The sequence below is a fragment of the Hesperophylax consimilis genome, chromosome 4, assembly GCF_061612785.1.
Source record: "Hesperophylax consimilis isolate HC1 chromosome 4, BYU_Hcon_1.0, whole genome shotgun sequence".
Lineage (NCBI taxonomy): Eukaryota > Metazoa > Arthropoda > Insecta > Trichoptera > Limnephilidae > Hesperophylax > Hesperophylax consimilis.
Genome location: NC_142839.1, coordinates 25,588,656 through 25,611,523, shown reverse-complemented (window position 1 = coordinate 25,611,523; position 22,868 = coordinate 25,588,656). Strand labels below are relative to the sequence as shown.

At 33.0% G+C, this 22,868-nt stretch overlaps 1 protein-coding gene and 1 non-coding gene across 2 annotated transcripts in view; both read left to right on the top strand.

Annotated features, from left to right (window-relative positions):
• LOC149424423 (uncharacterized) overlaps positions 1–22,868 on the top strand; it is a 148,739-nt gene that overhangs the window by 41,453 nt on the left and 84,418 nt on the right. Inside the window, exon 3 of the mRNA XM_089651552.1 lies at positions 14,942–15,045. Coding sequence (XP_089507678.1) covers positions 14,942–15,045 — 104 coding nt within the window. The remainder of the gene's footprint in view (positions 1–14,941; positions 15,046–22,868) is intronic.
• On the top strand, positions 12,172–12,385 carry LOC149424426 (small nucleolar RNA U3). Its single transcript, XR_016302151.1, has one exon. It is a non-coding gene; the product is annotated as a small nucleolar RNA U3 (small nucleolar RNA).

The window sequence follows — 22,868 nt, the reverse complement described above, 5'->3', positions numbered from 1 at the left end:
AAATTAACAACTATTTTGCAAAATTACTAGCTATAAAAATCTGAATATTTCTAACTATCAATCAAAATGCATAGATCTACTGTATTTACTATACATATATTAACTATCATATTTTGTATGTACAATTTTTACGTTTTCGAAGCCAAAACTAGGCACTAGGCACTACATAAATATACTAATACTATACAAAACACTAATTTACGAAAACTATACATTTTTGTAACGTAATAAAATCAAAAATACTAATTTCGGTTGTATGTGCCGTCCTACGTAACACTGGTTCAATAAACTGAAATTTGATTTTGAATTTAAATAGAAACTGATGAGAACAGACGAGGCATAAAGTGCATATTTCTAATATAATATTATATAACAGAAAATTATTTTAATTGTGAAATTTTCAAAAATTGGAAATTAAACATAACAGAGGAATTTCAACCAATGTTTCGTTTCTAAAATGTGATAACTAACAACGGCGATACTGAGAGTATCATTCTCGCATTGCGAAAAACACTTTATTTTTGTTATTTATTGTGGTGACCTCAGTTATATATAAATAGAGTCTACATGTAGAATTGCAATATCAGTGTGAAATATTGTTCCCGGGCGGGAAGTAGGAAATGAAGTGTGGCGGCTGTCGATGTCACCCGAATCCTCGAGTCGAAGGTGACCGTCGCCTCGCAAAAGCTCCACTAGTTTTTTAACATTAATAATTCAATTTACACCACTACTGATTATGGTAAATCCCAACTTACCAATAAAAGGACCTTGTTTGTACCTTGCTTTCCATATATTTTCCAGTAAGAATTGTTCAATATCTCAGCATGAATGTCGGCAAGTTATCGTCAGAGACCTGCGCCCGAAAAGCGCTTGTAACGGACTATGATCCGATGTGCGTGGCCCGTGGAATACATCAATGAAAAAAAAACACATTTAAAAAAAAACTTTCAAAATTTTGAACAACGGTAATATGTTTACTCATTGCAATGGGGCAACCGTGTGAGTGTATCTATGGTCTGAGTCAAAACCAATTATAAAATTTGATAAATTCGATGTTTTTAGTACATCGACACGAGTGCGGCCGATGAATGACGAATGCACTTGGCGTGGTGATATTAGCGCGCACGTGTGCCTACATTGGCCCCCTGGCAATACGGCCCCACTATTTGGCAAGTTATTGGGGTAACACGCGGCACGAAGTTCCCGAGCGTGACGAATATAACTAATTTTACCAAAAACGGTAACCGCAAGAATACTTCATTACACTTGACAACCATTCAAAGTAATGTGCAGAACGTTCACAAAAAAGGACGTATCATTACCACTATCCCGAGTTTTAACATGTGTTTTCATTTTGAGCTTTTGCCTTGTAGCCCTCTTTGGTATATTAGCATTGTTCTACGGCAGGGTTCAGAGACCTTTTTGGCTGTTAACCCTAAATATTTTTTCGTAATAATAGGATAATTATTAGTATTAAACCGTTTTCGTGAAAAATGACTATGGCGCTATCATATCACAAGCTCGCAAGGCAACATTACCCTATTGTCTCGAAAATGAGGAAAACGAAGTGTTTGCTTTTTAAATAACTATATTCTATTAAAATAATGAAAAAAATCTTAAATTCCGTGGAACTCGGAAAACGAAAAGAGCCTGAAATATATTTATTATTTATGTGTAGGACATTATCGCTGTAAGTGTTCATATTTATGAAAAAATAAATAACTTAATTTATCATACGTTTAAAAAAATATTATTAATAAAAGTGAATTAAAGGATGTGCTATTTTTATTTAAAAATATGTTATTTACCGAAACCATTTGTACGGAAAATATAGTCACACAAACTTGATAATTAATTAAAAAATCTTTTCAAATTATTGCTAATCCGGTTAAAGCCGGGACTGCAGGACTTTAACGAATGAAGTAACAGGTTTCCTGATAAACTTTTAGTAAATATTGAATATGGGTATTATATTTATCAAAAATATAACATTTAATTAACAAAACGAAAACATAAAAATACACTGCATTTAATAAGAAAAAACGTAAAAAACAACATGTCAAATAAAATAGATTTTAACTATAAACATTTATTAATATTTTGGTTTTCATTTCGTTTTTGCTACCACGACATCAAAAATAGGGTTTTTTTATGTTAGTAAAATTTGTATACACACTATTTAGGCGTTCAACCGTTTCTATAGTTTGCTGTTAAGTTTACAAGAGTGAAAAAAATCTTGTTAAGTATTGTCGCCAAGATTTAATTTTTTTCCATCTTGGGTTAATTTATTTCAGTTCCTCACCCCTGGTCTCAATTTTATGGTTTGAATTTAACAAAGCGAGGATTTATCGTTGTTCTCTGTTGCAGTCCCTGTTTCCCACCGTTGTTGCACGTTGCTCTGTTGTTGTTAGATGCGTTCCCGATAGGTTAATTGCTCCGTGTGGAGTCCGAATTCAATTATATGCATGTAGAATGCACATGGCCGGTATTGTGTTGTATCATCAGAATGCACGTAAATAATACCGGACTTCGGTGGGGTAAAAAATACAAGCATTAGTGATAATAACAAGTGTTAGAGTTGGTCTACCCTATGTGGCTTTTAATACATTAGTTTTAATTTTACTAGCACAGACCTGTGAAAAATAATGGGAAATTGTAATTTCAATTTTGAAGAACACAATTTGATGTTAAAAAATTATAATATAGGTAGGTATCTACTTTATCGCTTGTCTGAATTCTTGACATACCAGTTCCAATTATTGAAAATAACAATTAAAATGATTTCTGTTAAAATGTTCTATTGCAGGTAGGTACTAACGAAAACAAAACTTGAAATTGGGTTCATAGAACCATTACAGACAGGCAGAATCGAAATTAGTATTTTTGATTTTATTTACTAAACAGTACCCATAATATAATAATAATAAACATATACCTAGGTGGTATATGTTTATTATATTTCCATTCATAATAATTCTACAGTCAAGGCTACAAAGCGCTACTTTCAATTAAATGTTTGATTTTCTACGGATATTAAAGAATCCAAAAGCAACTTTTCTTGGGTTATGCCGAAATGCTATAATGGATAAGTTTTGGATGTAATGTAAAGTGTGCCAAAATGTCATACAAATAAGTTGTTCGTTGTTAGTAAAAGTTTATACTAGATAAAAAATGCAATATCCTATAACTAAATAAAAACATACAAGAAAATACTGCACTAGATTTTTATTTCTAATCGGATCAAGTTTCATCACTTTTTTCGAAATCGTTTTTCTAATCAACAAAATAAAAAGTGAATCTAAAAATTGTATCATGTTATCAATATTTACTGGCTATTCTGACATAAGAATGTAATAACGGGGATTTGCTCAACGCTCTCATTTTAATTATTTGTAATGAACGTATTACTAAAATCTCAAATGTTATTTAAATTTAAAAGTAATAAAAACAGGACCTCACTATTAAAATATTTTATGTGAAACGGTTTACCATTTTAATTTTTATGTTAGCGGTAAGCACCAGATTTTATTTTTCTAGACGATGAATTAGTAATATTCCGAGGGATTCAATCCCTCTGCTAGCTAAGTCGTCTTCCACCATTGTACAAGCACCTTTTTCAATTAAAATGATGGTTGTAGTAGTTTCTCAAAATTTGTTGGGTTATTCGTAACCGGTAAATGATTGTCTGAATAATTTAGTTATAGGTTATTAGTAACCGGTGAATGATTGTCTGAATAATTTAGTTATAGGTTATTAGTAACCGGTGAATGATTGTCTGAATATCATTGTTAGGTTATTCGTAATCGGTGAATGATTGTCTGAATAATTTTGTTAGGTTATTCGTAATAGGTGGAATGATTGTCTGAATAATTTTGTTAGGTTATTAGTAAACGGTGAATGATTGCCGAATATCATTGTTAGGTTATTCGTAACCGGTGAATGATTGTCTGAATAATTTTGTTAGGTTATTAGTAACCGGTGAATGATTGTCTGAATATCATTGTTAGGTTATTCGTAACCGGTGAATGATTGTCTGAATAATTTTGTTAGGTTATTAGTAACCGGTGAATGATTGTCTGAATATCATTGTTAGGTTATTCGTAACCGGTGAATGATTGTCTGAATAATTTTGTTAGGTTATTCGTAACCGGTGAATGATTGTCTGAATAATTTTGAAAAGAAAAAAAAGTTGTACAAATCATTATTTTTTTGAAAGTTACACAACCTTTCACACAGTATGATTACATTAACTGAAAATAATAAATAGAATTTTATAGGTACTAACTAAATAATAAAATAAAATTTTATCGTTTTGTTGCTCGTTTCACCCGTTTCAAACTTTAATAAGCGCGGACAGAAAGCACTTTCGAATTTGTATTTTAGTTCCCTTGGAAGCTTTTCAATGTTTCTCCACTTGGAGACGCAGAATATTTCCCCTGAACATATGGTACTTTTCCTGGCTTACGATCCACGAAAGTGAGCCTGCTGCCTTGAGCATTTTAAATACATATTCAAAATACTAACGTATGGGTGTTTTAAGTTTTAGTTTAACCTCCGTTTTTATAATTTATTTTGTTCAACATTTTATTTGAGGGAATAAAACGGGACTGCAAGCCTTTAAAGAGAGAAGTGAGTAAAACACGAATGTGTTATGAGGATATCGGAACACGTGTTCATAAAAATTCTAATATTGTCGCATTTCGTTATCAGCAGTATAAGCACAGCTGTATGAATTTTAAAATGTTTTACAGGATTTAAAAAAATAACCACACTAATTTTCACAATCACAGTCATGTTTTCTTTGCACCGTGAATTTAGGTAGGTATATCATTAAATAACTGATTTATTAAAAACGTTATTTTTGGAGTATTTATTTTATAATGTGGTACTTGAAGAGACAAATAATTTTGTCAGTGGTACTCTTGTTACGTGCACAGTTTTGTGATGTTTTCCCTGGAAACAGATTTCACTGCATAACAAAGTAGTTTTCAGCTAAAAAGGTTAAAATAGGCTCTAACTACATCATTTTAACGAGGAACGCTCAGTAATTTGCATCACCGGCAAAATATGTAGGTGCACGTATTGTACTTTTTTAAATATGGCAATGTTACCCTTTAGAGTCAAAGTAAAAAAAAAAAATTGTAGCTTACGAACTCATTACCAAAATGTGGAATTATTTCCAAGAATCAGAAAAAACTTTCAGTAATTAAATTAATAGTGCTCATTAAAATTAGTCGTGTACATACATTTTGATGTCTCCTCATCTATGATACATAATTTAGGAATAAATCTATCCATTTTTTTTATAATAAACTCACAAATCTGACACAAATATTTTGTGTAAATTACAAGCACTTGATGACATAATTAATATTATAAATTATTAAAACTCAGATAGACGACTTGTTTCTTTTATTTAAAAAAAAATTAACTATATTATAAACAGCCCTGATTTTTTTTTATTTAAACAACAATGTCAGGACTGAGTCATTTACATACTCGCTTGTACGTGATTGTATGCAGTTGACAATACTTTCTCAGAAATAGTAGATGTGTTAAACTGCACTTCATTTAGTTACAAGAAGGCCATAATAACCATCCTCATAGATAAATATTCGCTTTTATAATAATACTACTTAAAATAATACTTTTCCGTTTGTTATATTTTATAATTTCTATAACAAACATAACTTCTTTAATATTGTTCTACTAGATTATTATTTATATCACATGTTTGTAAAAGCCCATATGGGCGTATAGTAAAAAATAAATGTTTAAAAAAATTTTAAATGCTAAAACTGAATAACAATATCTACGTGTTTTATTCGACATCCAGAAGATTGTATTTACACCGTTACGAATATAAATGAATGGATACACACTAAACAAAAAAACGGACAAAAAACCACGTATTCTCCGTTTTATTTATTTGGTAAATATTTATTGGGAAACAGCTTTAACCGTGAAACGTGAAATTCCCCGTTTATTTGTGTTTTAGGATCGAGAACTAATGTGTTACACGGATTAATAATAATGGGTCGGAGAAACTGAATACAGCGCCGGATCGACAAAAGCTATTGGTGCATATAAAACGTGTAACCAGATGGAAATCATTTCTCCAAAAATAGGCGTGGAAATGCATCAGTTCATTCTATTTCCCCTCCGTTTTTTTAAATAGGTACATTATTAAAACCGATCACGATATATTATATATGTTGACGTTTTTTCGCGAAGTTTGACTGAAGTTGACGAAGTTCGATCTATCGCTTAATGAAAATGTAAAGAAAAACAGTAATACTCATTTGCAGCAAATGCAGAAGAACCAAAGCAAATAGGACACATAATCGAATTGGCCGGATTTCGATTTAAATAGAAAAAACCGTTTCAATGACATTGCGAATATCATTATATCGTGAAGTTAACAACAAATCGTGAAATGTGAAAATAACGTTTTTAATGTATGGAACAAATTGATGTCACTCTAAAAATATCTTGCATGAATATTAATAAAGTAACTATTTTAACCCGAGCAGTATTTGGCCTCCTTTCTCGTATATTATTACTGCTTCGTTTGAAAAAAATGAGGATTGCAGCGGTTCCACTGTTGAATGCATAGGTAGTTGATCGAAATTGGCTTGGGCAGGTACAGCAGAGTTTTGATAATTCTTTTTGTCGTTCTTTAATCTCAGTTTTAAAGAGATGGCTATTGGCGATTGTATTGAGTTCCCCATCATTTATACTTTCTGGACCGTGCGCAAAATTTTATAGTTCCGGTCCTGTCAGGAAATTCCAAATGACTGCAAAGCTTAATTCAATAAGGGAATGTGAAATAGCTTAGCAGTTGGGGTTAGACATTTATATCGAGCACATTCTATTGTTTGCTTCTTTGTAACTTAAACCTCTGTAGAAATGGAAAGCATTCCGAATGGTCGCAGCCCTAATCCGGGAAGTGTGTTATAGAACAAAGCATGCCCTAATTCTTATTTATGGGGCTTCTTTACAAAACTAGAGCAGGCATACATTTTTCTGATATCGTTTTGCGCTTCATGCCTATTGAAATTAATACATTGGTAGAATGAAACGGAAGTAGAACAATACTCAAATTGTTCAATTAAATTTTAATTATTGGCTACGTTGGTAATGGAAGGGTAATCCAACAGCAACCGTCTTTGATGAATTAGTACTAAGGAGGAAATGGAGTTAGAGGATGGATTAATTAATCTCGCTGAAGTTGTTGGGACTAAATTGGCGTATATTTCAATAAATAAAACTTAAAAGCAAGGGTTGCAGCGGCGATGCTACTTGAACCAATATAAATTAAGTTGATTAATAAAAATAAATAATGAAGCACATTTTTTATCTCCTATTGCGGTTTTATATTAAAAAAACACTTCGCCCCCTTGCATAATTCGTAAAAAAAAACCACCCCAATATATTTTTTAATAATTCAATAAACAGATTAACTCAACTCTCTAGAGAATTGCATGGTATAGTACCTACAACAAACAAATTGTTTACATCTTTGAATTTGAAGGTAACAGGGGAAAAATGATGCCAGAACCCACATACCTACCAGTATACCAGTAATGTCGTGGAAAACTAAACTGAAAAGTACAATTTTTCACCTCGTAATTTGTATCGAAAATCGTATATTGTATGGAAAGCCTCTGTACTAATTCTATTCCCATGTGGTTATTAAAGATAAACATTTAATCAGCACAAACAAAAACTTAAAGAAAAAATTATTCCACTCATTGGTGTATTTGGTAGAATAGGCCATCTTACACAAGTAAAGAGGGGATTATACTTTAGTTTAATCCAGTCTCATCTAAATTATTTAATTTAAATACATTAATACAGAATAAAGTTTAAAAACTTTTAAATTATAACCTAGATAACCCCACCAAAAAATTAAACCAAGAAACGTAATTGCTGAAAATCAGAAAACTGTACGAACATAACATATGCTTATTAATCTACAAAATCCAAAATGGATTTATACACACGAACCCAACATTTAAAATAACATCACAAGCACAAGACAATATAATAAACCATACACAAATTCAGCAAAGACTGAAAATTGTAAAAGAAACTTAGGCCACGAGGGTGTACACATATATTATACAATCTCCTTCCGAATAGCCTGACATCAGTATTTACTGATATACCTATATTGATTCTATTTAGAATCAATATATTTAAGAAAAAAACTGTTTGCTCAGATCAACGAGCTAAATTAACATGTACTTTTATGTAAGTGAATAAGTTGGTAGTAAACAATAATATTTAGATTTATTATTATTTTTAATGTATACTTTAAAACTTTGAATTATTATTATTTTCACCCCGGGATACAAAGGCCACTGCATTCTTTTGTATGCAGAGCCGATGTGTTTCTGTGGACTGGGTTCCCCTAATGTTTAGGTGTTTGGTTGTTGGTTATTCCAATGTTCATTCTCCATTGAGAAAAGAACTCAATAGTAGTTACCGCGTTACTATTATCACACTCTGTGCCAGATTTCGGGAATGACGTCGCGTTTTATTTATTGTCCTCGTAGGAGAATAGAAAGAAAAGGCATATTATTTGTCAGCACTAGTGCGTCGTTCCTCCAGCCTTTGATGGATGGTGGAATTAATCTGCGATGCAGTTTAGATGACATTATGCAGGGGTGGTATTGAGATACAAATGTCGCTGTTAGAGAATTATTATGCAACGGGGTGTTAATGTAGACGCGTTGAAAAGTTGAAAGTGAAATGCCATAGTCAGCATTGCGCTTTTACAGCTAACGGTTGAATTTATCTAAATTCTCTGTTCTAATAATGAAATTATCTCGAGCATATCGTGACCTTTTATCAATAAATTTACAGCATTTAATTTAATCAGCATTAACAATACATCATCAATGTAAAATAATGTCAAGATCAAACTGTTCATGACAATACAAATATTTCCTTAAAATATGATCAAATACAAATAAATAGGGCTTAAGAATAATAATGCATACAAAAGAGCATTACATTTAGTAAAAGGTAGGTGACTGGATAAATTTCAAAGGAGATGGATAAACAATAGATTTTGGAAGAGCAATTTGTAACACTATCTGAAAAAAGATTGAGCCAAAAATTAAACTGAAAGGGTATAGGAGGGAAAGAATCGAATGGTTTCAAATTATCAATTTATATAATATAATAAGAAAAGAAAGCAAACAACAAAGCACACCAATTTAATATTACTACATCGTGATAATAATCCATTGTAGAAATCATTAGGGGTACTGCAAGGATCGATAATGGGACCGATTTAGATAGTGCTCTATTTTATGAAATCGATTGATTGACATAGCAACATTTTTTCGGCCGAGCATACTATTTATTACAATGCACATTTTTATTACGTACAATTTCAAAAAATATGTTGTCAAATGTATAATCAATATTCAATCCCAGGACGAAGAACGCAAAATGCATAAGAGTGGTGATTAGAAAAATATCAAACATGCTGAAATAGTATAATATATTATGTACCAGAAAAATAATAATTATTGATTTCTGTGATCATTCCTGTGTTAGGCGTATTGATTTTTTGTTATTAATTTAGGCGTATTAGATCTGTCAAAGAATTTATAAATAAAAATGCAAAAATCAGTCATTTTAAATACATGTAGGATTAAAGAAGATTTTTTAAATATTTATATTGAGGGATCAGTAGGGTTTGTAGGTTCAATTAGAAGTTCTACCGAGCCGAACCCTCTGATATGAAAATATCTGGAGTCGGTGAATTATTTTCTCATCTGATCTCTGGTGATTTGACGTGTTGTTTTTGTATGTATTATGCTTATTTTATTTATTTATTCCTTTAGATTTACACACAGTACAATGTGATTCAAGATATAAAATATTTTTAGTGATTATAGATTATTGTACCTTATCAGGTTATATAATGCACTTGCATAGTGTGGATTGACTAGATTATCATTTGTGGAAAAGTGTGTGGAAGGGTTTAGTTTTTCCTGTGGGGAAGACTTAAAAAATAAAAGACATTTTTTTATTTGTTGTACCTACATTAAAGACGCAATGTTCTTTATCACATGCATTAAAACTTATCATTTTATATTTACCCAGATGATGTTCTGTTTACTGACTTGCATTTCATGTTAATGATTTTACCATGCGTTGGGTTCGGTGACATTGCATTGGGTATCGTGATGCATGTTCCTATATATAATTTAAACATTAATTTATGAATGTAAATGCGTCCGTGTTACATGAAACGCGTAATCTCGTCAAACAATCACAGTATCGGACACGTTTGTACTTGGTACACAACTGACACAATGCAACGCAAGTACATGCACCCTGGACAGTGAATAGCCAGACATTGTTAATTGACTGAGCTTAGCCAAGTCCTGTTTTAACTCGATGATTTGTCATTTCATCTGTCTGTAAATTTATTTGTTACGTTCCGGTTCAAGATGGTGGCCTTGTTGAATATTACCTTTTTATCACGCCAGAGTTCGCATGATCGTGGTTCCTACTACGAACTATCAAAAAGAAATGGCAACGAAATGGTGACATTTGGAAAAATTGTATAATCCCTTATACGAAATAAAAAAGCTACGTAAAATATTTATGGTTTATAATTTAGGATTTAAGTGCCTACTTACAAATCTTATGAATTTAGAGGAAATTTTAGTTTTAATTTACTAATTTTTCGAAGAAAATTTCTTCTGAATCTTATCACTTTGTGATGTCATTATTTATTATATTAAAACACAAATAACTTTGTTTACATCACTTTAATATATAATCTCTAATGTTTTATATATAACCTCTACATGTTTCATGAACAAAGTTCACCTCATCAGGAGCAATTGCTCAAACAAAGTTATTTGTGTTTTAAATTATTGAATAACAGAACATTTTAAACATTTTTATTATACGCGAGGGGTACTGTTGACAGAACTACTAGTTGGCATGGCATATTTAAAGCCCAAAAAACGGAGTCCTTAAATTTCGGAATATTAATTTAAAATAATTAAATTTTGCTCACTCAATGTGGACTTTTCACTGAGTGCTGAATATAATTATTCTACTTATAACGGCGGCTCGAGACTTTTGGGCGTTTTAGAGTGCTAATATTACAAAAAATGGCATTATTGATGTTGTTGTAGCTGAAAACGCTTTGTATTTTTTTCGAAAATTAGATTTTTTTGTATGTAGATTTTTAGGAAATTTGTGCGGCGCAACTGCCAAACTGAAATTTGCTGAAAATCTTCAAACAAAAAAATTTAATTTGAAAAATAAATAATTTTTTTTCAGCTACAACAACATCAATAATGCAATTTTTTTGTAAAATTATTACTCTAGAACACCCACAAGTCACGAGCCGCCACTGCTTATAATACCTGAAAAATACTTCCGGTGAACCTATCAAAATTTTATGAAGCTATGTCATGCAGTAAAATACTAACTAACTAACCATCTGAGTATCTGATTCACTTGATCGTGTCATGTCTTCCTCGGGCACCCCCGACTTTTGCTACCATGTTTTTTCCATTCGCATCATATATTCTCCTTGCACTCCTTTCTTCGCTCATTCGCTCTACATACCCAAACCATCTAAGCGTCCCTTTCTACGCTTACATCAGCCGTGCACTTTTCTTGATCTCCACATTTCTCACACGATCATACATTGTTTTAACACACATACACCTCAAATAAAATATATATTTTTACGGTAATTACGTACGTAGGTAGGTATCTGATGTTATACGTATTATACTACATAGTTGTATTTATTTTCTTTCTCGAACGAAAATCGATTATTTCAGTTTTCAATTTTATGAATTTGAAAATGTATAGGGAAGTATAACTTCTGAAAACGGAAAACCTCGCTTACGCGTAAGAAAAATGAGCACGGTGAAATGATCTTTAATCATAATTTATTTAGAAAATACGGTGAGGAAAAATCAATTTCATGCGACCACGTTTTAAATCGAAGCGCGAAGCGCGGTACGCCACGTAGCGCCGCGTTGCGATGCGCTGCGTGGCTGTATTCTGTACTACGTGCTTCAGTCATTTTAGAAGAGGTGGCGCCACTTCCGTTCGTAGCTCTTTTACCCATAATTCCAATAAACCAATATATTGCTCAAATTTTCTTGTAACGGTAGGACTGTACTTCACAGGATCATTTCTGTAGTACTTCCTCCCTCGTAACGTGTACACTCTACCAGAGTTACACCCCGCGATGAGGAGATGTGGCGCGGTTCTTTGAGCGTGAGGCAGGTTTTGAGTTAGCCTTTGGGCAGATTCTCGACCATCGATGATCGTTCGCCATCTGAGTTTTCTCAGGTGGTTAGGGAACCGTCGCTTTCTGAGCGGTCTTTTTTAATTTATTTTTAAATTTGTCGAATGTTGTGTTCCTGTAAGAGGTGGGTAATGGGGGTACTTTTCTTTACTGGGTAGGTGGGTAGGGTACGATGAGAGAATGAGTTCATCAGTACAGGTATAAGGAAATACCGGTAACAAAATACTCGGAAGTATTTAATACCGACCTGTGGATTGATTTAGAGGCGGGCCCTAGGTCCTATGACGTCCTGACTTGAGGCGTGCTGAGACTGCTGAGCAGTGCGAGCACTAAGCAGGGAAGTTGAGGGGTATCGAACCGAGGGGAGATTACTGGTCGATCAATCAATTACAAGGAAATTTTCGAGGAGGTACTTGATTGTCTTGATTTGTACTTGTACGAAGCTCGGCTACTCTTCCTACAAAAGACCGACTTATATTTTACGTTCTGGAACTAAGGACTGTGCAGTATGTTCCTACAGAAAAAATCAGGGTGGAAGAAAAGAAACTCGATTGTATTGCGAAAGTAAACCTGGACTTCACATAGGGGGTTGTTATGTAAATATAGTTTAGTATACAATACAAAGAAAAACTTCGAATAATCATTTGTTGTGTTAATTTATTATCTTACATACCTGTTTTACTAAAACGAAAATAATGAAACAATTTTAATTTTGAAATTTTTGTATTTCAATTCAAATGATTTATTTTCTTAAAAGTGCTTCGATTTGGCGGGATGCACATACCAAAAATCATTCGAGTGCAAAGGGTACTAACGATATAATTTGAAAGATAACCAAATTTCGAGGATTTTGATTTTCTAGTTAAATTTTCATGATTGGTATCTGAAATCTTTTCAGGTTTACTGAAAAGTTCCAGTTATGGGCCACTACGCCCACTACTACATCTCCACGATTTAGCAACCTTGATATGGATATTGTAGACCATAGATATATTATTCATGTAGACTGGTTGTGATGAATCACCAGTTCAGTAGTACCAAACAAAGCCAGTGTTTTAATGGGATGGTGTTTTTTTGTTTATAATATATAATAAAATGTATATATCCAGAATCATGGTTTGTCGATCAATATAATAATAATAATAATACCTGGATGACTTTTATAGCGCCGTTTTTATGCAAAAACACCTCAAGGGCGCTGTACAAACTTATAATACATTTCTACAGTGTTATTACTTAACTATTTATGGAGAAAATATACAGTACAATACTTACCTGGTAGGTCACTTGAGAGTAACACTTAATTAACATTATCTAATTGTTTATTGGCGAAATTTAGATACAGGGTTTAGGACTTAATTGAAAAATTGAATATGAATATATGTTTAACAATAATATTTTTCACTGGAGTACCTCATATAATTATATTTATATAATAGGTGTTTTGCGGAAACATAAAAAAATACATATTTATTATAACATAATTAGCTTTATATAGGTACATATTGACACACATAAAGTTAAAAGTAAAATAAAGATTAGGTTATTAGTTGAAATAATTACGTGTATATCATTTAAGGAAGTCGAAACAATAAATTCATTTTTAAGACAAAAATGTAAGTTATCTATTTTCTAGTTTTTCATACAGTGATTTTTGACAATTTTTGTTGTTGTACGTTAGACGAAGAAATTACTAAGTATGATTTCCATAATTTGGGAAGTGATTTTTACTGTAACTGTCGCGTTTAAGTCTCATATGTTTACAGGTAAGTAGACATTTATAAACTCCATAGCTCGTGATGGAAATGCTTATGGAAGATGAAAGATAAAAATATTTGTATATAAATAATTATATATATATACCGTTTGGTAATACATGTCCCCCTTTCTTACTTCTTGACTTTTCCCGTTGTAATGCGTTTGAATAAAATTTGATTAAATTAATTTGAGTTTAATTTTTTTTTATTAAATTAATTAACTTTCCAGAGTGGAATATAATCCCAACTCTCAGTATCGCCCTGGTGAAAGATCACCATTCAGAATTAAAATGTTGCTTGAAATGTTGCTTGAAAATGTTGCAGCCGTGTTTGGTCTGAATAGCCAGTTACTTCCCCAATGTCATCTTCCAAATCTCCTTCCCCTCTCCACTTCCTTAAGTGAAATAACACAGCCCAATTGAGGATGCCATTGTCTCACTGGCTTCAGATGCTTGGGAGCAGTTGGGGCTCTTGAGCGGTTTCACATAAAAAACCAAATTCATCTTAATTTGCAAAGCTGGATTTGAGTTGAACACTTAAAAACTCTTGTCGCTTGAACACAGCAAAACCACGCACAAAAAGTGTGACCTAAACTACTGCAAATCGCCTAATCTACGCATTTTGTTCTTACCTTCACACCAAACGCATAACTTTCATTGGCCCCGTTCGGTCATAGCTCATGTCATACTTACATGTCATATTTCCATTTTGTTTCTATTATCTATTATTCTTGTCAACACCGTGTGTCCGTGTGTTTGCTCGTGGGATGTAGCCTCTCATTACTGCTACAACGATCTCAAACCTTATCGATAAAACTAGTTTTTTTTTTTAAATGTTGATGCGTCTGTTTCAACTTTTATTATCATTATTCCAGGTGCTCGGGGGTCAACCACTGCAGTTTCATCCTAAATTTGGATCACAAGGAGTCTAGATCTTGGGGACCTGGATTTATTTATATTAAATACGCCTGCATGGATGGTAAGAAAACCGATTTTATTTAATAAAAAAAACCTTCGAAACATTATTTTATTTTATTTATATTGTACCCACACAACAGACAGAAGGCACACATTGCAAAAAATAAATACCAATCGTCCAATAACGGTGCATAAATTATATACTTATAACATATAGTTATATGTAAGAATAAAACTAGTATGTTAAGAGGAAGGTACAAGCCAAAAATCTTGGTATACCTCATATTGTAGGTAATAGGCATTAAAATCGCTTGACAAACGGAGTCTAGAAACGTTCGATTTGAATAAAAAAGTGGTGTTTATTTATTTTGTAAATAATTTTACAATAAAGCAAAAAAGTTAATCAGATGAAACTGTCACAGAAAATCTTAGCTATAATACTGTATTTTTTTTTTAATTGTTTCCTTTACGCGTTCATATATTTCTATTGAATAAATATTTTTTTTAGTAGTTTATATTTATATTTTTTATTGAGTAATTTATTTTTTTATTTGTATTCTACTCAAGCGAAGCGATAGTATAACCTTCAATTTATCTAAATCACATTTTTTGGTATTCATAATGTACACCAATTCGTTATAAAGATTAATCAAAATACTGATTTAGCATTAAGCTTCGCCTTAAAGGACAACAACAACTAGAGACAATGAAGTTTCGGTCAAGTGAAGTCAAGTGAAAACAAGAGATTCGAGAAATAAAGTTCTAGGGGCTATCGCTAAATATGTCCGGTATCTTACCACTTCAGTGGACGTTATATATACATTCGTAGATTCGCACGAGAGGCTTTGAGAAGATTTAGTTTATTCTTTGGAAAGGAATATGGTAAGTTTCGGGGTTTTAGACCGTGATTTTTATTAAGTTTGATTGTGGCCAATAATAATAATAATAATAATTGGATAATTTGTAGAGCGCCGTTTTTGTGAAAAATCACCTCAAGGGCGCTGTACAGTTTATTTCCTAGGATCTACATTTGTTATTTAGACCAACTGTGCCAGCACGAGGTTCGTCATCCGTTCAGGTATGTGTCTGCCGCCAATATAGCGCTGACATGTGTCTGCTGCCAATAAAGAGCGCCGACACAACATCCTCACATAGACAACAAACCTTGGCAGCACCGCTGTGTCGCTCGACAAAGACAGAAGATGGAGACTCTGCTGCAAGAGTCCTAGGTAGCGAAGGAACTGTACCAGCTGCTGCAGTCCCGTTCTACTACCCCGTCCACCAACTGTGCCAGCACGAGGCTCGTCATCCGCTCAGGCATGTGTCCGCCGCTAATATAGCGCTGACATGTGTCTGCTGCCAATAAAGAGCGCCGACACAACATCCTCACATAGATAAAAGACCTTGGCAGCACCGCTGTGCAAAATCACCTCATCCTAGTCTACCCTAGTCTCTCCAGTCACCTCCCAGCCTTTCATGCCACCTAGTGCATCCTCTCGACCCTTTCAGACTCCTTCCTGGCTCCAATACCTAAATAAAATCCAGCAAAAAAAATAAAAAAATAAAATTCTTTCTATTGTCGTGATCCGACGATTTCACACCTCTGTCTCAGACCCTTAGGGCTCGCTTATCGCAGGCTATCATAAACAAAATCTTGAACCAAAGTCAAAGTGAAGTTTATGTGTGTCATCTGTAACAAAATACATAAACAAAAACAGAAAATAAAAACAAAAACTTTCAACAAAATATGGCTTATCTGTCCTCCAGGCAGACATCCTCGGTTGAAAAGGTCCCGTAAATCCCGACACCACTTGACACTTGAGTCAGGTATAAAATCTTCGACTGCATGAGAATCTTTGTTCTAGGTTCACTTTCAAAATTTAATCGGTTTAAAATGCTATAATAATTGCAAATTCCGGCTAAACGGTAGAAGTTACGCGCATTTCGTGAAATAAGAAGGTAAGCGTGGGAAGATACTACACGCACGAAGAAAAATGAGTATGGCTGATTTTTTTTAAATACTTTTAAAAACGTGACGGCAAGCCGTATTGTGTAAATGTAAGTGGAATTTCTCCACTTAAAAATTACAAAGATTATAAAATCTTTTTTAATTCATTGTAAACAACGACGCGACTAAATAAAGTGGTGTTCAAACAAAGTATTTTTATTCAAATTATATTACGTCTAACCATAAACCCCCTTACATAAACGCGGTGTAAATATTATGCCACGTATACATCCGCGAGCTGAACTGCCGAACTGAACCTCAACTTATGGGAAAGAAACGAAGCAACCGCAAATGGCGCGAAACGCCGCTTGCAGTTGATTCGTTCCTTTCCTGTAATTCGTGGTACGGTTCGCGATTCGGTTCGCAAATGTATACGTACCCGTGGCGTGTATGTTCAGAACTGTGAAAAACTTGACTTATTACAATGGCGTTCTTTTGGTTAAAACGGTCTTAAACCACGATCAAGAACGACTTTACCACAACCAGAGATGTGCAAAATGGGTACCCAAAACCATTTGAAATGCAAAATGGAAATGGGTCAAAACTTTTCCATTTGAAAATGCAAAATGCAAAATGGTTTTTAGAAAAGCATTTCAAATGCAAAATGCAAAATACCTATTTTCAAAATGCATTGAAAATGCAAAATGGTTTCTCAGGTCAAACAATTAAAATAATTATAGAATTTTTAAATAATTTTGTCATTTAATAATGGACATCTATTTAAACAAACATATTGCATGATGGTAAATCCAAAAACACCACGACTACAGATTATGAAACCACAAAAAATTGCGCGGGACTGTTGCCAACGTAAAAACATAGAAACTGCTATCTAACATTTAATATTACAGCGTCATGGCCCCATGTTCAGTATTTGAATCAGTATTTCTTTTAATTGTATCATTCAATTACCAGGGCTCCTACCAGGGAGCAACTTATGTAAATTATCTCTCATAGCGAGGTTGAGGACCGACTGATATTTGGGGCTTATGAAAAAAAGATGAGTGGAGATAGTAGGAAGAATGAAGCAAAAAAGCATTTAAAATGGAAATGCATTGAGAAAAGCATTTAAAATGCAAAATGAAAAATGGTTTCTAGAAAAGCATTTAAAATGCAAAATGGAAAATACCCATTTTGCATTTTGCATTTCCATTTGAAATGGATTTATTTGAAATAAAGCATATCTCTGACCACAACAACGTTGAACCGGCGTGCAAGAATCTAATTAGTAAGACGGAAATTGTGCAAGGATATAATGTAATGCTGCATAATATATTCTATCATATCTCCGGAGCCAGAAAAAATTAAGTAAAGTCACATAAAAAAATCTCTTCCTTTTAGTTACAGTATAAAGAATGAGAACACAAAACAGATTAAGAAAGTCAGGGTAAGATTGGGAAACAGGCTGTTTCAGTTATTTTCGTAGCCTTGCTGATAAGAAAAATTGTTAATAATAAATTAGATTTGCGGATAAGAAAAATTTTCAACGTCACTATGAATAAGTAGGCAGTTTTTGGACGTCTTTGGACGCTAGGGGTAATCAAAAGCCCTGACCCTTTTTAGGGTCCGTGATTAATGACAAATTTCCGGAACCACGCGAAAAGCGTCCCTTTAGAATTTTGTGAATAATTATGTTCTACATTCTGTCTCGGAGTCTCTTAGGATTAATACGGGACATAAAACCAATGATTTTTTCAGCAGCGAACGGAAAATGTTTTAAAAACAAATATCAGCAATCTACTAGGTACCATAAGGTACGGAATCTATCCCTTAGTTCTTTGGATACCGGTTCTTAGGGATATCAAAACACAAAATACATACACATTTCATTTGTGATGTGTGTTTGTTAGCCTGGTTCAATGAACTCAAATTTGCTTTGAATGTAAGTTTATTTTTCAACATTGTTTTATAAATTGGAACTGATTGTTTGAAGAATTCAGACAAGCAGATAAAGTACCCATTTATAATGCAATATTTTGAACAGAAAATTATTTTAATTGCCAATTTCAAAGTTGGAACTGAATTGTCGAGAATTCAGACTATCCTATGACTTTTCACGAGTCTGCGCTAGAAAATAATGATAATTAAGTTTTTTTTTTTTTTTTTTTTTTATTTATTATAAATTTTTAAAGATACAGGTATATGCAGTCCCACAAAGCTGTCACACATGACGGCTTGTCTGTAGGTTCTACAAATAATATATATAAAACATTTTTAATTTTTAATACATGTATGACACAAGTAATCACTTTTATTGCGCCATTTTTTTAAATTCTCAAAATTTTATTGAAAAACATCAGGAAGTTTTATGAATATGTTGTTATATGAAAATTAGACACATGTTATCGTTTTATAGATTTTAAGTTTTTAATTATTTTTTTACATATTTTAACATTTTGATTGATTTACGAGAAACTTTGGCAGACGTTTGCTACATTGGATTACACCAAGAGATTTCAACTTCCAGCTTACCTACCAAACTTTAAAGCTATTCTCCGTAGTTTGAAATTGGAATACGGTTTCAGCATATTTTTGGAAAATTTTGCCACTTTCTCCTCAACTATGTACCGAAACACATGTGTACCGGACAGCAATGGATGTACCTAATAATTATTAAATAATTAAGAAAATGAATATTCTTATTTCACACATTTTACGATGTCGAATCCTTTGAGGCTTATCTCACACGATGGGTCACATTGATAAGATTTTAAATCACCTTACACGTGTCACATCGCCAGTTCAAGACGCTATGACGCTTTATAATATTCTGTTTAGATATAAGAATAATTGCTCCACATTAACACGTGTAGAAACTGTATTTTAACCCAATAAATACGCAAACAACTTGCCCAACTTGTCAGTTGTCCGACGACATTCGCGACATTGCAAATCCTTACCCAAGGTACCCCCGAGAGGAAACCGGCATTTTTACAGTAAATGTCAGTGGGTAGGTATGTATGTATAGGTATATCCAGTACAGCATGCTTATTTTTGGAAAATAAAATTTCAATAATCTTACAACATGCTAATTCGTGGAAAATAAAATTTCAATAATCTTACTACAAATAATATTAGACGGAGGTATATTTAACGAATAAAACAATTGATGGTTTCTAGACTATCCATTGCACTCTAGCCTAATCACAACTGTAATGTACATGATATTAGTGTAAGACCTCATCCATAGATGGCGCTAGTTATTAGACTATAAGGTTACCCATAGAAGGCGTTTAGTTGTGAAGTATTGTAGAGACTGAGCGTATAATCAATGAGTTGGGAAACTCAATCCTCATTATTCCAACCGCATGCTGATCGAAGACATCAGAGCCCATTGTCAATCTATCACATTAAGTTCAAGTGATTAGTTGAGTCGAAGTTTTATTTAGTAAGAGAGTTTGTGATAAAACCCGGAGACACAACAACAACCACAAAACTAAAAATAAATAATTTCATCCTCATCACCGAGTCACTGTGTTCGTGTTCACATTTCTATTGTACTTCTTTAACTTTGAAGCAAACATAGTTTAACTGAGCAAGTTTAACTGCTATCTAAATATTAGTCAGGTGCTGTTTAGTTATTCTCTTCTTCTCAAGACTAAATTTCTAAGAAATGAATTGTGCGCGAAGTTCAAAATTCTCATGTTTTTAGAAAAGCGCAACTTTTTTTATTTTAAAACTTTCGGGTGGATTGTTACAAACTTGGTCTTTCATCGTCCCGAGAGCGATTATTTAATATGTTTTATTATTCAGCAACAAAGTTTTCTGATTTAACGCGAAACTTTTTGTTTTTATCAAAACCCGAATCAACAACATCGCATTAAAAGTTTATTCACAAAAGGGCCACGTGTTTTTACATCAAGTTTTTGTTTACATTTTAACAAAGAAACAAAGGGAATTAGTCATGCCATGTTTAGAGGTGGAAATAATCGAACTTCCGATTATACCTACACATATCTATCGATTTTTCGAAACAGCCGCTCGGACATGTTGGTCAAACCAACAACGAAACCATAGTTACTTCGTTAACTTATCCTAAGTGGAAGATTCTCTCAGTATTGCCCTGGTGTTAAGACCACCATTCATAATCTAAACGTTGCTTGTAATGGCTTTAGCCGTGTTTGGGGACCAGATCTAAATGACCAGGTACTCCCCCACTTTCATCTACCCCATCTCCTCTCCCTCTCCACTACCTTCAGCCTCACAACCTAATTGAGGATGTCATAGTCTCAATGGCTCCATACGATTGGGAGCAGTTGAGTGCGGTATTCACATAAAAAACTAATAACGGGCAAGTAAAATTTGTACAACGCAAAGGAGGTGATTTTTCTCAAACACTGTGCTGTAAAAATTATACAATCATGTTTTTTTTTGTTAATCTGTTAACATTATATGCTATTTATTATTAGGGAGAAATATTTCGTATGAATTTTAATCAATTTATGTAGAATACTCTGGAGAATAAATATCGTAATGATGCCCAATGCCCATCACTAGCCATGATGAGTGATTATTCACAGAAATCTAAACAAAAAGTGACCTAGAAAACAGTCATGGGGCCAATATAGTATAGTGGGCCCAATCGAGATAAAATTCATTTATTTCCGCTATCGTGGTGTCTTAAAAAATCAAACAGCAAAATAAAAATGTTGTTTAACTGATTTTAGAAAACCGATTTATATTTTTAATAAAATTGGCGGTAGTAATAGTACCAAAAATGTCGTTGTTGTTTTTTGTTGTCATTTTTTGTTACTCGTAGGTACCTTGTTGTATCGTTCGGCATGTTCCGATTATACCTACACCTCATCAATCATCATTAGGCATACAGAAATAATGCAGGTAAGCAGGTAGGAAAGTCGTTCTATGTACAGGACAGGCGTACCACAGAAATTATTAGTATGGAATGGTGGAATTATTATGAATACCTCTCGAAATAAATACCCATAATATAATTTTTTAAAATAAAATTCGGGAAGGATTAGGTACTATGTTTTGATTTCCTAAAAATAAGTAATACCTACATACAATGGTTTATTTTTGTTCGTGCGGCTGAAAGTCTTCTAAATTTTTATAATGATATATTTTTGGGGTATTATGCCGTGTTGCGCTACCTCCTTCTTTAGCCAAAGTTTCGTACTGGATTACGGTGTCTATCGTTGGGGCAAATATCTTTATCGAGTATTAAAACAGTACTTTTATTACGGAAAATTAAAAAAATAAGTGTATTTAAAGCATTTGAAATACATAGAAAACATTGCAAACTGAACAAATGTGATAAAAGTGCTGGAGAAAATGAGGGACCGCGGTAATATAAAAAAACGATAATAATCAAGCGAAAATTGTGAAAATATTTAATAGAACACGAATCGTTTGAAATAGATCAAAAACTTCTCGATAATTGCTTTAGTTGCATTTAAAGATACACTGTGATTTTTTAATGCCTATAACACATTAAAGTGGAAGAACAAAACGTGTTTTAAATAATTTTCGGAGCTTACTTTGCGATTTTTTACAATCGAGGGAATTTCATATATGTAATTAATGTTTCCGCATAACATATGTATAGATATTTTCTTAAAAAAATATTTTTTTTTTGGAACTTAAAACTTAAAGGGTTAAAGAGAAACTTGTTTTAAATTGGTATAGATTGGGATTGCGGGACCTTATAAAGGGAAGAAATTCCAAAAAAAAACCAAATTAAAACTCAAATCTACAAACTTGTAAACCGCAGCGGACATACACATAGTACAAGCTGGAAACTGGAGAATCTACATCGCGTAAAAAGGCCCTTCACACGACATCTTCAAAGATGACATAGGCCCTGAGGGAAATTATTTTCCTCAGGACCTCCCGTGTGGAGTGAGTATACAAATATA